At 44.5% G+C, this 15,986-nt stretch overlaps 1 protein-coding gene and 1 non-coding gene across 2 annotated transcripts in view; both read right to left on the bottom strand.

Moving 5' to 3' along the window:
• HSD17B3 (hydroxysteroid 17-beta dehydrogenase 3) overlaps positions 1 to 15,986 on the bottom strand; it is a 36,900-nt gene that overhangs the window by 3,389 nt on the left and 17,525 nt on the right. The window contains exons 3-10 of the mRNA XM_041744027.1: positions 13,190 to 13,265; positions 11,470 to 11,577; positions 10,498 to 10,565; positions 9,248 to 9,283; positions 6,166 to 6,200; positions 4,991 to 5,072; positions 4,311 to 4,376; positions 2,791 to 2,940 (exon numbers count right to left, since the gene is read on the bottom strand). Of these exons, the coding sequence (XP_041599961.1) occupies positions 2,791 to 2,940; positions 4,311 to 4,376; positions 4,991 to 5,072; positions 6,166 to 6,200; positions 9,248 to 9,283; positions 10,498 to 10,565; positions 11,470 to 11,577; positions 13,190 to 13,265 (621 nt within the window). The remainder of the gene's footprint in view (positions 1 to 2,790; positions 2,941 to 4,310; positions 4,377 to 4,990; positions 5,073 to 6,165; positions 6,201 to 9,247; positions 9,284 to 10,497; positions 10,566 to 11,469; positions 11,578 to 13,189; positions 13,266 to 15,986) is intronic.
• Positions 14,633 to 14,738, bottom strand: LOC121485938. Its single transcript, XR_005986439.1, has one exon. It is a non-coding gene; the product is annotated as a U6 spliceosomal RNA (small nuclear RNA).

The raw sequence follows: 15,986 nt of genomic DNA, 5'->3' as shown, positions 1-15,986 counted from the left end.
GAAACAAAATAGAACCTTTCTTCCTCTAGCCAAGCCAATGAGTGAATGTAATTTTTTTTTCCTCAAGGACTTCATTTTTCTGCTCTTTAGAGCTTTTTAATCAGCAAAATCAAGTGCTTTCATTAGCTTTGCCTTAAACTAAATGTTTTGGCTTAGTGAAGTCAGCCATAAAGAAAATAAAATTCCAGGTCCCTAGAAAATGTTCTAAAAGGTCCCTTCTTTCATCCCCATTGTTGTTTACCTCCTCCCAATCTATAAGGAGGGTGTGGAAGACACCAGGAGAAGCATGGCATTGGACAAAGGTGAGCTTAAACCTGAGCTTCACCGTTACTCATCCAGTGGCCTTGGGTAGCTGATGTAGCTCTGAATTTTGATTTCCTCAACTGTAAACAAGGAGCCAAATGACCTATCTTACAAAATTATTAGAAGGACTAAGTAAAGTAACCTCAGGTATCTACATTAGAGGCTCCATTCCAGCCCCAGTTCCTGTCCCAGAACTCCTTGGGAGTGAAGAGCATGCTGTCTTTTTGCCTTGCCCTTTTGTAATAAATACAAGGGTTGCTTGCTTACCAGTCAATTCTTTTTCTTAAAATATTTTTTCAATATTTTATTTATTTATTCATGAGAGACAGAGACAGAGAGAGAGAGAGAGAGAGAGACGCAGAGACACAGGCAGAGAGAGAAGCAGGCTCCATGCAGGGCGCCTGATGCAGTATTCGATCCTGGGACTCTAGAATCACCCCGTAGGCCAAAGGGAGGCGCTAAACCACTGAGCCACCCAGGGATCCCCCTTACCAGTCAATTCTACTTGATTGCTCATACCTTTAGATTCAATAATCTTTTCTAAACTCCAAATTGGCATTAATAATTTGTGTGTTCTCCTTGTTTTTTCTTTTGCTTCAACAAGCATAAAGACTCTTTTGCCTAGTCTGTTCTCAGCATCTATTTGCCAGAAGAGATTTGATTTGTTGCATAAGAAATCAAAAGAGAAAAGCTAAAATTTTTTTCAACTTTTGACCTCTAGAATTGCATTATATATAGCAAGATGATAACCTTGCAAGCCAGGCTACAGTCTCAAGAAACATTTTCTAAATACTGATGGATTCCATCAACATCCCAGAGGGTGTGTGTCCTTCTCTATGTGGGCCTAGGCTGGGTGGAAGACAGGGGGGTGGGGGGCCGGGGTTTCAGGTGAAAAATATGAACATTTAATCAATAAATAAGAATGGCACTGAGGCCAAGGGAAGAGATATTGGCCCCATCCTTTGAGAGTACAACCACAGAACATTATCTCAGCATGGCAAGAGAGGAGCTGACATTCCAGTGTGAGTCAAGTCCATGCTGATGCTAATACAGAAGTGAGAGCCAAAGGGCCTGTATGAACCAAAGCTCCAGAAGGACCTTAGACCTGTGGCTGCTTGAGAGAAGTAGCAGAGATTCAAGGCCCTGCAGTCATCAGTAGCTGGGAGTTCATTGGCCAAGCCAAATGGATAAAAAAGGTCATCACTCCCCATAGCCACAAATTAGCAAGGTGCACAACCACCAGCTGGATGTGGGACATTGACACACATACTTAAGGACCAGCAGGAGGTCATGAAGATTCTTCTCCCTGATACCATCTTACTGAGAAAGGCAGGAAAAAGGGATGCTCCCAGAAAGATTGAACACATTAAGTAATAGACAAAAACACATTTCCTCAATATCCAGTTTAGAATACCAGGTCAAACTAAATTTAAACTCATTGGACATTCCATTAATTTATTTTTCTGCCATGCAGCAAGTGGTAATCTGGAGAAAGACCAGATCAGCATAGGCAAAATCAAAATCTTATATTCTTTCTGCACGTCCACTTTATAGTATGTTAAATTGGTAATGCTGTGCATTGTTGAGGTTCTACAGTAAAAGTAGCAAGGAATCCTTTAAGACAATTCAGATCTTGTAGTCTCCAGAAGTCCCAGGGAGTAACTGAATGCTTTGGGAAGATTTAGCATATTCACCCACAAATCCTTCTGAGAGAGAAAGAGAAGGGGGAGGAACCTAATTCCCATGGCAGAAAAGCACATGAGGCAGAGGACAAAGTTGACATATGTAGGGAAAGTAATGATCTGTCTAAGATTTTTTGACACTATGTGTGTTTGTTTTCAGTATCAGTGTGCAAAAGTCAAGTCTACCTTTGTTTCACATTTGTGATTGCTTCTAAAAGCAGCATACCATATGCCACTGAATTTTATTTCCATATTTGATGGAGTTCATGTTGTGCTAAAGCCAGCTTGTACTTGCTCACAAGAGCCAGTTATGCACATTCCTAAACTCAGAGGCAGTGATAACGCAATGGGAGCTTGAAATCAGTCATGGGGGCAGTATTTAAAGCATGGAAATCAGCAAACCCTACAAATCAAAGTGTTTGGGGTTTTTTTTCCCCCCTGGAGAGCCAGATACTAAAAGATTTCTTAACACAGGGAGCCAGAGAAGACAGCAGCAATCAACTCCCATCCCTACCCAGGAAAGGTCCCTGTATCTTGGTCTGCCCTTCCCAAAAGCTCGGGAAGCCACCTTACTTTCTGAGGAAAGAGGTGAGGCAGCCAAGGGTGATATTTGACAACTTGGGGGTTATGTATGGGCTGAGCACCCAGGCCTCCAGCTTTTCCCCTTTGCTACACATGGCTCTTTCACTGGCTACATTACTGTGTATCCTCGCCACGAGAGGACGTGGTTGATGGCAAGGAAGAGCTCTGCTAGGACAGCCTGCACACCCGCCGCCTGTGCTTTAGGAAAGAAGTTACCAGTTACCAAGATTTCATGCGTGAAGCAGCCACAGGTTTCATCTCCAATCGCGACATAATTCAGTGATTCTTTTACAAACTCATCAGCAGTCTTGGTTATCACGTTGGTGTTTAGGTACTTTGTCATTGGGGTTGAGATAGCATATGGGGTCAACACCTACAACGGGGAATAAAGGCCATCACACAGGAGCCATCTGCCCACCCATGAGAAATTCACACCTACTGTAACCACCCCTTAGTTTTCCATCTCTGTTCTTCCTACAGAAAGCCTCAGGATCTCAGCTGACAATGGAGCACTGAAAAGTGTAGAACTGGCATAGGGCTGTGAATCAGAAAAACTGGTTTCTGGCTTACCTTTATCACTAAGTCAAGCTGAGCCCTTGACCACACACGTCAGGTGGCTCAAATGTACACAGAGGGACTGGGGGCATGAGTTAAGCCTTTGAACACGGTTGCCAGACTAACAGTAAAAATGCAAGATGGCTAAATTTGAAATCCAGACAAACAAGGAAAAAAATTTCAGTATAGTATGTCCCAAGGATTGCATCAGATATATTTATACTAAAAAAAAAAAGTTATTATCTGAAATTCAAATTGAACTGGATGTCTTGCATTTTATCTGACAACTTTAACTGAGAAGTTTACTTCTAACACATTACATAGAGCCAAAGTTGGAGCAATTTAAAGCTCTTTGGATTCCCACATTCATACTTCAGTTAGGAGCCAGGAGTGGCACGTACCTCACAATCTTTCCTGTTGTGGTAAGAAAAATAAACAATCACCCATTGTGCCCTGCAAATCCAACACCATCAGTAGAGACAGCAATAATTTTCAAGATTTAACTGTGAGTGTACCTTTTCCACTTCTAATAGTCTGTCATAAAACTTCTCCCAAACAATAATAAAAATGTCTGCAAATTGTTTATTCCAGGTTCCAGAAAGCACTTAAATCTAACTGTGTTTCTGAACAAAGCACAGGTATGTCACGGACACCTCACGACATCACTACACAGCCTACAGATGCTGTGACAATGCAGCTCTGTGTCCAGCTAGGTAAGGGCATCTTCATGATGGCTCTGCCATCATAGGTGAAAGGGGAAGCCAGGACCTCTTCCCAAATGCTCAAGAACCGCAGTGTGGGGATCTGTGGGTCCCATCCCAGCTGAGCAGCTCCCAAAGTACACTACCACCACCCCCCACCGCCTCTTCCCAACGTGGATGGATTGCTCAGTTTTCTTTTGTTTCTTCTCCACAATTCCTCCAGCTAACCCCATCTCCTATACCTGGGTCAAAGAGTAAAGGGTGGTGAGACAAGACCCTGATATCTGTCCTGGTGCTCACTCACCCCACCCCATTAACTCCTCCAGGGCACGGAGGAGAGCTGTGGGGCACAGTTGCCCCGGATGGGCATAGGATCTCATGTGCTGTCATCCAGAGCCTCCCTCCTGGCCTGGCACATACAGCCTGTCCCAGACTCCACGGGGAGCCACACCTCCTAGTCCCAAGGGCCCAGAGCTGTTGACCTCACCTGGATAATGATCCCTTTCCTTTTGTATTCTGCTTGCAGTGCCTTGGAAAACGTGCACACAAAAGCCTGGAGCAAGAAGGAGAAAACACAGGACGGGAGAGGTAGCTTTGTCATCATTCCTCGATTCCAGAGGCCCTGCAGGGAGCCTACCCACCCCACCATTAAGACACAGCAGCTGGTCTGATGGGAGCCAGGAATTGACTTCTGGGCCTGCGAGGAGCCCCACCAATGAGCAGGAACACCCATGTCAGGATAAATACCAGCCAGGCGCCCCTGCATGGAGACAACCCTTCCCCAGGAGCCCTGCCTGTCTTCTCGCCCAGGACATCCCCACCTCTGAGGGTTTGTTTTTATGACGAGGGCCTGGGGACACCTGGCTGGGCCTCAGGACAAAGAAAGCTACCATGTGTCTTGCCCACAGCAAGAAAGCAGGGCTGAGGGTTGGGGCGAGGAGGTGAGCGGCCCCGGGGCCCCGGGGACGCACTAGTCCGGGTGCTGGCCAGGGGCTCCACCAGCCCCGGCAGTGCTCTGGTCTAACGGGGCTGCTGAGCCCTGCACACAGAGGCCCGGGGCATCTGCCCCCCAGCTTGCCAGACGAGCCAACGTCCAGGTGAAGATGCCAACTGGGATAAACCAGGGGAAGGCAGAGAAGGAAATTTGGGCTACATGCTGGCGCTCACCTTGGAAGCTGAATACATGGAGTACAGAGGCCAGGGATAGAGGGCCACCCCGGAAGAAATGTTCAAGATAAGCCCTTTCTGCCTAAAAAACAAAGAAGTGAAGTTCTGAATGTGTTGCTGCCTGATCCCACACATCCTGTGGAGAAAGCAAAGGGGCTCCTGGGACCACTGGAGTCCTTCCTCGCTAAGCTCCCATGTGCACCACAACTTCTGCTCCCCAGAACTGCCAGTGGTGCTTCCCTACGGCCTGGATTATGACACTGGTGATGCCACCCAGTGCTCTGCGGACACCATGGGCTTGGGACTGGAAACGAGCTCTGCCACAGCGAAGATCCCCCCCAGAATGCCAGGGACCCACTCAGCTCAGACAAGACTCAAGTGAGAAGGGACCCTTCTTTCTCAAGTGGGACCACATGAGCTCAAGATCCCTTTTAACTCCTAGAGGTGACCCACACCAGGACAGATGGCAAGTGAAGAATCCTGTCTGGGGTGGCATTTGACAGTCCATCATCTGCTCACCCAGGAACCCACACCTGAGTCTCCAGGGTTCTTACTTAATCCTTTTCAAATTTGGTAACTTTAATTCTTCCCAAATAGATGAGTTCAATCTGGAAAAACCAAGAAACCCCAAATTACACTATAAGGCCAAGCCCCTTCTTCCTCTAGGAAAGATCAAACTGTCAACCATTTGCATTTAATGAATACCACATGAGAAAAACCAGTTCCCAAAGGCATGTTGTAATAGAGTAATAAAACCATGGACTAAATAGAGACACCAATAGGTGGCGATTTTTACCACAAAATTTGAGTAATAACAGGAGTTGGCCTTCATCTCAGGCCAACCTCTGAAGTTTCCTTTATGTTCAACATGAGTTAATATTTTTAATACAATGTGTGCTGAAATGGCTATTCTCTTCCTCCCGTAGATGCTACACTTGACCTTCAAATATGCTTATCTGTTTGCCAAGCTGGCCTGGTCCAGAATGTTACATTTTCTCCTGCAATCTCCATGTCCTTCATGACAGTTTTACCACTGCTTAAAGCTGCAGCCGGATGAAGCCTATCCCCCCACCACCTGCACTCTGTCCCAAGCGCCCAGATCAGCTAACTGCCCCGCCAGGGAGGCCATGCAGCTCCATGCTTTTTTCAAAAAAAAAAAAAAAAAAAGACCTTACCTTGATTCCATGTGTTTCAGAATTAGCTGTGTCATCTATAAGAGAAGGGATAGAGTTAGGCCCTCTGACAAAGGAGCTGAGTATCCAGTGGGTGGGGGCTTGGGGAAACAGGTGCTGGAGGAAGCCAGGAAAAGAGCTTAATCTCTCAGGTGGCCTTGAAAATCTGCTGATACTTGTAGGAGGTAATTCTGGCCACACTGGAGTCTGACTACAACCCACAAAAGGCAACCTAGATAAACAGCACACTGTTAGAGGCCTCTGGTTTCTTCCCCATAAAGTTAAAGTCTTCTTGGAAAATGAGGGCTGTGAAAATTCATGGAAATTGGCTTCCAGCCATGGGATCAACATTGAGGTTCCCCAGATTCTCATCATTCTGGGAGATAGGCCTGAGTAGGTTGGCCATCATAAACCTCACCATGAGTCACAAGTGAGGGGACGTCAGGAAACCTAACCAGTGTCCATGAGATCTCACAAACAAGGCACGAGCTAAAGAAGGATATCTCTTCAATCCAACAGCAGCCATGTAAGCAGTTTGCTGTTGGCCTGCAAAATAGCTCCATAGACAGACCAGGTCTGTCTGTCCATCGGAAGTACTCAGTGTTGATAAGTCCCTCCCATGTGCCAACTTGCTGGCCCCAGAGAGTTCTTCCCTGCTGGTTCTGGAGCTTAAATATCCCAGTACAAAAGCTTTTCACTCCATAATTGCAAGACACCCCTTTTAAGAATTAAGGAAGAGGCAAACCCACAGACTGAAATGTTCTCAAATGTACAATTAAGTGGCATTGGGCCTTCTCTCCAGAGCAGGTTTGAGAAGAAAGGATCCAAACAGATGGGGAGGCACAGAAAAGTAAAGAAGACTGAATATTTTGCATATTTTTCCATATTGTCTGGGGGCTCTGCAGGAGCTTCTCAGTAGGCTCAGTCCCCACCATTGTCCTTACATCATAAGGCAGGCTCTGGAGCCCAACCCCAGGGCCCTCTAGATAATATTTCCACGCTCTGGAGCGGCAGCAGGGGCAGAGTGTTAATAGACTACCTCCTGAAATACTGGGTTTTGAAGGAGGCAGGAGAAGCATGAGGACTAGGTCCTGCTGTCACCTTGCCCTTGGCTCTGCCCACCTCCTGAAGGGCATGACAGGGGCACTGTTGGAGCACACCAGCATTACCTCAATGCCTCCCCACAAGTGCACTGGTCTCACTGAATGAATGATCCCAACAAAGAGACAACGTTGGACTTTGTGAGTCTCTCCTCTGTCTCAAAGCTCCCAAAATTCAGTCTCTTACCCCACCTTACCTTTGCACACAAACTCATTCCCATGTTCCTGCTCTTGACTATTTCGAGATGGCTCCTTTGGGGTAACTAAGTGATGCTATTCATGCTTCCAACCAGCATGGCCATCTGAGGCACAGTGTACTTACACAGCTAATCTTCAATGGGTTTTCTTTGCTATTTAAGGAAATTAGTGTCTACCAATATATATAAAAAAATTTTTTTTTAACAAATCAAAGCAATTCTCAGCTACAGGAGTCAGAAGGTTGTCAAATACACTTGGGAAATTTTGTGACCAAATGGACCAAGCCTGAAAGATCAATGTGTAAAATAACATGAAAGATTTTAGTGGTAGGGCAGGAGACAACAGTTGGACACATAAAACTTACAATTACATCAGCTGGGGCTGTAAAAACCTACTGATTGCTCAGCATAAAAAGAATGTATGTACCAATAAAAACAAAGCAGGAAACTATAAAATAGCAGTATGCTTACAGAGGAACGATCAATGGTAAAAATAGTTTTTGTCAGCTCAACTCACCCACCTGAAAATAATTTCACATTGGTTTGTTCAGCACTCATCTCTCTCCTGTTAACAGCAACCTGCTTTCCTTTGGGAACCCAGGCCTCCTCTGCCAGGCCACACTATGTTCAGAAGAGACCTGCTGCTCCCCAACTGGGCTCCCAGTGCTGGGAAACCAGGGATCATACCTAACTCACTACTGCAAACCAGAGCGGTCACAGGGCTACCAGGCATAGTTGTGAATGCTGCATACTGAGCAAGGTGTCCAGCTGTGGGGGTGACTATCAGTTGAAAGCTCAGGGTTCTCTCACAGGCAGTGAGAAGAGCTCTCCCCATTCAGAGGAAAGGGAAACATTGTGTTCACACAAAAGCGTCATCTATCCACTTGTAAGCAGCACCTTTTCCCAAATTGTCCACCCAGGGGGGTGCCTTTTTCTTATGCTCTCAAAGGCACAATATAGGACAGATTTGTGGTAGTCGTGCCTATAAATGCCGATGTGGCTGATGCAAATCAAAGAACCTGATCAGCACCTGACACATCTCTCAATCCAACACTCTTTTTTTGTTTTGTTTTGTTTTAAAGATTTTATTTATTTATTCATGAGAGGCCCAGAGAGAGAGGCAGAGCACAGGGAGAGGGAGAAGCAGGCTCCACGCAGGAAGCCCGATGTGGGACTCGATCCCGGGTCCCCAGGATCACACCCCAGGCTGCAGGCGGTGCTAAACCGCTGCACCACCGGGGCTGCCCCCCAACACTCTTTGAACAGCAGATGAAGAATCTGAGTTCAAGGGTGTGGAAGGAAGAGCTACACTGCCCAACTAACTAGTAGTTGAGATGAGCTCAGAATGCATATGAACTTGAATTTCACTTCAATAAATATTTATTGAACATTAGAAGTCCAGAAAATCCAAGCCTGGCCTTTTGTCATTTTTCCAAACTGACTGAACTTTCCACTGTTAACAAGAACTAAAACTAGAGGAAACTAAACCACTATTTTTTTTTCAAGTTGCCCTGAAATCCTGAATAAGTTTCAGTGTCATCAGGCCTAACATGTTCCAATGTGTGACAAAACTGGATGCAAAAATAAGATTCAGATCCTCTGGAGAATAAGTTTGTCACTATTTTCTTGATGAAAACAGAATAAGACAATTAAAAGACCACTACATGGCCTCTCAGTCAAGTGCAGTTCAATTTCAAAGACTTCTGCAGGAAAGAAAGCAATTCTCCTGAGTTGCTAGATTCCAACAGCTATATTTTAATGCATTTAGAACATATATTGACTACATACCTTCACTACCGAGGTGATGTTACAATGGATGACACTCTGTAACAAAAAATCACAACTGCCAATTAGCTGGAGGATGTAAGAAATTCTCTTAGTGCTAAAGAACCATAAAGTGGGCAAAAGTGCATGTCTGAGCAGTGCTCCTCCCTTGCACCACCTGGAAATTAGGTTCCTAAGTGATGCCCACCAAGCATGCACTGGAACCGATAAACATCTGACATCTACTATGATTCTCTGAGAATCTGATCTTGAACAGAAGTTAATTAAGAATTTCCTTCAAAATTTAGGGATTTTCCTTCAGAACACAATATTTCAAAGGGAGATGTTTACTTTCCATGTGGAAGAAGGGCGGTTAGCCTATGTGGGCCTAGAAGACAATAGCGGAGAGAATAGAAAGGCAAGTGATAATATAAGGTAGAGGTCCTGGGTTACAAGTGCCAGATAAAGAAACTACTAGAATCACCCAAGACGGACAGAGAGAAAAGGAGGGACCAATAGAAGCAGGCACAAACGCAGACATAAATAAAGAAAAGCTAGAATGGAGCCTGCTTAATCAAGAGACACAGACTTGTGCCAGAAACAGGGAGTTAGATGGGGTGAGACAAGTGACCAAGAGGGGAATTTTGCAAAGATGTGCAGTGGGGTCCAAGACACCCAGCGTTGATCAACCTCACGATAGACTTGGGGCTTAAGTAGGACTCCAGGGGCCAGGACAGCCTGTCCAGGATGGGGATAATGCCATGATTTCCAAAGTCAGGGCCTGGGGAAGAGTCAGCAGACAGTGCTTTTGAGGACATGCCCTGTAGTGGCAGCCACGGCCCTGCAACACCCCCAAATACAGACGTGCCTCACAGAAAGTTGAAAGAAATCTCATGACTTGGGAAGACAAAGAAAGCCAAAGAACTGGCCTTCTCTCACTTAGAACCACAGAGGTCAATTTGTTAGCAGACACAAAGCCCTAAAAGATTAAAGCAGGATGCAGAACCCCAACAAAACGGGACAGCGGGCAGGTGCATTCTGAGGTGCAGAGAAGGAAGGTGTTGGTATTCCAGAGCTGGTCATGAAGAGCGGCGCCCTTGCCTGCTCTTCATGCAAGTACTAAGGTGAAGAAAGGGAAGGGCCACAGGCATCCACATGCAATACAGAATTCCAGCTCCACCATCTCCCATGCACTGTTCCCAGACCCTAGTGACTACCCAGCCAGGCCGCCCAGACCCCAGAGAAAGGAAACCCCAAAAAGGGCCCAGGCCTACCTGGATGTCATCTGCTGTATCAAGAAAGTGGCTCGGGAGGAGGTTTGGAAGCATCCCCACGTTGTTGACTGACAATGGCAAAGCAAAGATGTCAGAAGAGCCGGGAGCAAACATTTATTAAAAGCCTTAAAAATGTTTATATTCAACCCCAGCAGTTTTTTCCCTTGGCAATTTTCCTAAGGAAACATATGCAGAAAAAAATTTATGGACAAGATTGTTCTTTGCAACATGATTCGATAACAGTGAGGAAATTGAGGGGGAAAACGATTGTCCGCTAATAGGAAGCACATCCGGGGAACCGCAGGGCAGCCACATGGTGCAACACAAGGGGCTCCATCAACACCACAGCTGCCTAGCAGTCTGAAGACACAGGGAACATTTGTGGTGTAGGGTTTTTTAATAATGTTCTGAAATACTGTGTAAATTTCATCCCGGTTTTGAAAACATGTGTGTATGTGTCTGTGTCTGGAAGGATATGCACCAAAACAGGATAGGAGCTGTTGGGATTTTAAGAAATTTCTAAGTATTCAATGTGCTCATGTATTCTTTCTGGTTTTCCTGCAATAATATGGTTTACATTTTTATTAGTAAAAAATATTATTTTAAAAATTCAGCAGGAAGTTTTGAAATTAAATCTTCCTTCCAAGTACAGTACAGACACCGTGTTCTGTATGAGGTCATAAAATAACTTGTCTGTAAGTCCCCACACACTGACTTACCTAAGAAAAAAAAATTACCTTGTTTTCTGAATAAGAGAGTCAATTCTCAAAGAACCATGCTGACTCGCTATTTCATAAATCAATCACAGCAATGTTTGTTTGCTAAACTAATTCTTTAGGATGGTATTTCTGAGACTCTCCTAATTAATGTCAGTATTAGTGGAAAAAAATCCATTTTGTATTGTAAGATATGATCAGGAAGGTTGAAACATCTTCATTTCATGCATTCCAGAGCACTTTGCAATTTACTTACTTAAAATTCCAATTTCTAAGCCTTTAAGTTTTTCTCCAATATACTCATAGATGTTGTCTTTGGTAAAATCTGCTTGTATAATCTTCACACTACTCCCCGTAGCGCACTCTGCAGGAGAGACAACAGTTATTCTTGAGTGACGGGAATCCTAATCCCTCCCTTGCTCAGGGACTTTTCCAATGCTCCTATAATGTGCTCGAAGATTTGTGAGCGGTGGTTTCTGGTATTTCTGAGTCACTACGGTGACCAGCACCATAGTGCACCAAAATAAATCTAATGCGGTGGTTCTCGAAGCAGGGTCCGCAGACCACAGCATCAGCCTCCCTGGGAACTTGCTAGAAACACAGATCCTCAGGCTCCACCCCGACCTACTGAGCCAGAAACCCCGAGACTAGGCCCAGCCATCTGTGTTGGCATGCACTCCCAGTGACTCTGCCGCACACCCAAGTGGGCGACCTCTGGTGTGGAGACTGTAAGAGCATAGGGTGATGCTGCCTCTGCTCCACACCAGTCCCCTTGGCTCAGATGGAGTGACCCCTGGTGTTTGCCCAACACTTTGGCATTCACAGAGCACTTACATGCACCATGTCTTAGTTTAATCCTATCTACAACCCCATAAAGCGGACATCACACTCACTTTCAGGAGAAAGCTAGGGCTCAGAGAAGCGAGCTAACCCAATGATATCCGCACTCCATTCCCACCAAGCCCATGCCACTCCACTGTCCCATGTGGACCTGGCCCTTGGGTGGGAACTTTCAGCTGATACAAGAGCAACACATCGACTCCACCAGCGGCTGCCTGCTCACCTTTGGGGTTAGACCCAGTATTTCTGGGACAAGTGATCTGAGACTTAGTTTGGAGGGTGGGAGGTGCTTTCAGGCCGAAAGCACTTCTTGCTTTTCAAGAGGACAATAAAAAGCACATTCCAGCATCATGAAGGAAACGCTGAAGAATGTCTTAGTCCTTATCAGAGTTACTTATGATACCCAGACATGAAACAAAGGGAGAATTCATTAGATGAAGGGCACTGAGCCTTCACAGTGCAATGCCCCCACACCTCCCACATCTGTCTCCTATCCCAAGTCTCCTCCAGGGACACAAGGCCATCCTCTGACAGTCTCTCCCAGTCTTCACAAGTTTTCATAATTGAAGACTCATGTCTTTGAGTGAAGGAGATTAGGAATCACTAAATTAATAATTAATGATTAAAATAAACTACCCCAAAGCGGATACAACTATTATTAACTATGAATACGTCACACTGAATTATAATAATAAAACATTGTAATATAAATAGAGCTGTGCAGTGTATAAACTTCACAACTGTACATTGCAGCCCTGGATCAAATCTTTTTTAAAAAATCTCTGAACCACCAGTAAGCATCGTCCCTCACCTTCCTGCAAGGAACAAAGCATAGACATGGGGAAATGAATTCCCAAACATAGATCCTGCTTTTCAAGGGTGTAGCAGAAGCAATAAGGCAGCTGGGACCTCTAGATGAACAGAAGTAATTCTAGAGATGAAGACACTTACAGCATGAGTCTGTTCTGACCTCACTCAGCCAAGGAATCCCTGATGAACTAAAGCTCTTCATACCCTGCACTTCCCTTTGTCCAGTGAGCTTCCTGCGCATCGGCCAGTCCCCAGGCTGCAGGAGCAGCCTCAGGCATGCTGACAGATCTTCCTCCAACATCTCCCTATGTCTCGGGGTCACTCACCAATCTCTGCAGCGGTGGCCTGTAGCTTTTTAAGTGTCCGGCTGATAAGCACGACATTGAGTCCTTGTCTTGCTAGCTGAGCGTGGGAAGTGGGAAAACCAGAAAAGAGAAAGATGATGAGCAGATAGGGAGGCTTGTTTGTTTCTTTTTTTTCTTTCTTTCTTTTTCTTTCTTTCTTTCTTTCTTTCTTTCTTTCTTTCTTTCTTTCTTTCTTTCTTTCTTTCTTTCTCTTTCTTTCTTTTTCTTTCTTTCTTAAGAATTTATCTATTTATTCATGAGAGGCACAGAAAGAGAGGCAGAGACACAGACAGAGGGAGAAGCAGGCTCCATGCAGGATCCCAATGTGGGACTTGATCCCAGAACCCCAGGATCACACCCTGGGCCAAAGGCGCTCCACCACTGAGCCGCCCAGGCACCCCCGAAGGCTTGTTTTAAAGCTGAGTTGGAGCATCACCCATGCGGTCGCAGCATGCAGTGCCTGCTTCTCCTGGGTTTAAATGTGGCAAAGGCTTCTGGATTATGAGCACAGCTACGGGCCAAGCTACATGTGACAAAACAATAGTAGTTTACTTTTGTGTTCATTATGTGCCAAGAACTTGGCTGAGTGTTTTTTGTATACAGGCCGGCAATCTGAATCCCCTCTCATCAGAAACGTCTGGGTCACCTATAAGTTGGAACTCATCATTTGGAAGATTTTATACTATAATCACGAGCCAAGGGCAGCACCCCCTGTGAAAAAGTGGTATTTCTGCAGGAACGTTTCAGCTGCTTGCTATCCACAAGGGCCTTCATCTCGTGGTCACTCTGCCACGTCTTGATCAGAAGCCGGAGCCTTCTCCTCTCTCCTTGTTCTCTGGCCCCCAGCAAGACAACAAACAGAATAAGGACCCAAGGGTAAACAGAAGCTTCCCCAAGATCAGGGAGGAAGGAGCTTCTCTTCAGGGTGAATGGTGCCCCAACCAGGGGGCCAAGCGGCAGCACAGAAGAGGCCCAGGGGCCAGGACGGGACGCCTCACACCTGGAACTGCCATGGTGAGAAAAGCTAGAGCTTTCCCTGAAGACAACATGAACAACCAGCATTCATTTAAATAGAGACTGATGACATTTGAGTTAGTGGCAAAGGGGCCTTTTACTGAAATCTTTCTCTGTGGTTTTAATGAAGTGATTTATACTTTTATTTTTTTAATTGTGATAAAATGCACATAGTATAAAAAGGAGAAGAAATGTGTGAGAAATATCAGAAAGGGAGACAGAACATAAAGACTCCTAACTCTGGGAAACGAACTAGGGGTGGTGGAAGGGGAGGAGGGCGGGGGGTGGGGGTTACTGGGTGACGGGCACTGAGGGGGGCACTTGACGGGATGAGCACTGGGTGTTATTCTGTATGTTGGTAAATTGAACACCAATAAAAAATAAATCTATTAAAAAAATTGACATCTTAACAAATATATGGAATGTTTCACGAATGTGCATGTCATCCTTGTGCAGGGCTGTGCTCATCTTCTCTGCAACATTCCAGATTCCGTATATGTGCTGCCAAAGCAAGCGCTGTACCGTTATTTTAATATGGAATTATATATTACAGAAAATACGTAAGAAGCTGATTTAAACACTATAATATGTGATCTCCAATAGCCAACAACTCAATCTTCAAGCCAGTGGTTTCCAAATCACCCAGGGAGATGTCAAAGAAAAACCAATTCCCATCTAAATCATCCAAATAAAAAAGTCTAGGGTTGAAGCATCAGCATTTACAACTTTTCTGTTTTAATGTATTAAATTATACTATGAAATACATGAGGAGAAGCCCATTGTAGACAATGTCCCCAAAGCCCCCAAGTCCCACTTCCCTACCCACCCCTAGCCTCCGGCCACCTTTAGTCTGCTCTTGACCCTCTTGCCTTTTTCTCTGCACCTACGTGCATATATAAGTACATACAGAAATATTCATTTTGTGGGGTTTCTTTCCATTCACACACTATAAATGGCATTGTAAATATTGTATTTTTACCTTCATGGTGTGTCTTATCTCCATGAATCCCACATCTATCTCCACATCAGTCCAGTCTGAGCCACTTGATCCTTTTCTATTGCTTCATAGTTTTCCATAGTTCACTTTTGGGTGAGCACTTAAGTTACTTTCAAGTTTACCAATTACCAATATTGCTATAATAAACCCCCTTCTCTCTAACTCTTTGTGTATACAAGTGAATTGATTCCTCAAGTACACAGGCAAAGAAGTGGAATTGTTGTATCAAAGGGTGCATGCTTTGTATATCTTAACGGTTTGCCAAAATGCTGTCCCTTAAAACGATCCCACCAAATATACAACCATAGCTATTTCTTCATATTCTGCCAGTACTTTTTATTAGCAACCATTTCAACATTTCCCAATCTAATGGTCAAGAAATTATATCCCTATATTTTTTTAATTTGTGTTTTTCCAGTTATCAGTGGGGCTGGCCACTTTTTTGTATGTTTCTATGAATTACCAGTATATACACTTTGCCCATTCTTTTACTGGGTTGTCATTTTCTTATAAATGTGTAGGTGTCTTGTGTTTTTTAACATATTCTGAATATTTATTATTTGCCTACTAAATATTTAACAAGTATTTTCTCCTTTATTTATGGCACCTTGACCATACATTATATGTTAATTTTCATGTTATCAACTTTCTGAATATTTGTTATGGCTTCCTAAAAATTTCCTTTTTGAACTTCCTTATTCCAAGATTATAAATATATTTTCCTATAACCTTTTACAGTGTTTTTATCTTTCTTGTTTATTTTTGAGA

This window comes from Vulpes lagopus, chromosome 2 (assembly GCF_018345385.1).
Source record: "Vulpes lagopus strain Blue_001 chromosome 2, ASM1834538v1, whole genome shotgun sequence".
In the NCBI taxonomy this organism is placed as follows: Eukaryota; Metazoa; Chordata; class Mammalia; order Carnivora; family Canidae; genus Vulpes; species Vulpes lagopus.
This window is presented reverse-complemented; position numbering and strand designations above follow the sequence as displayed.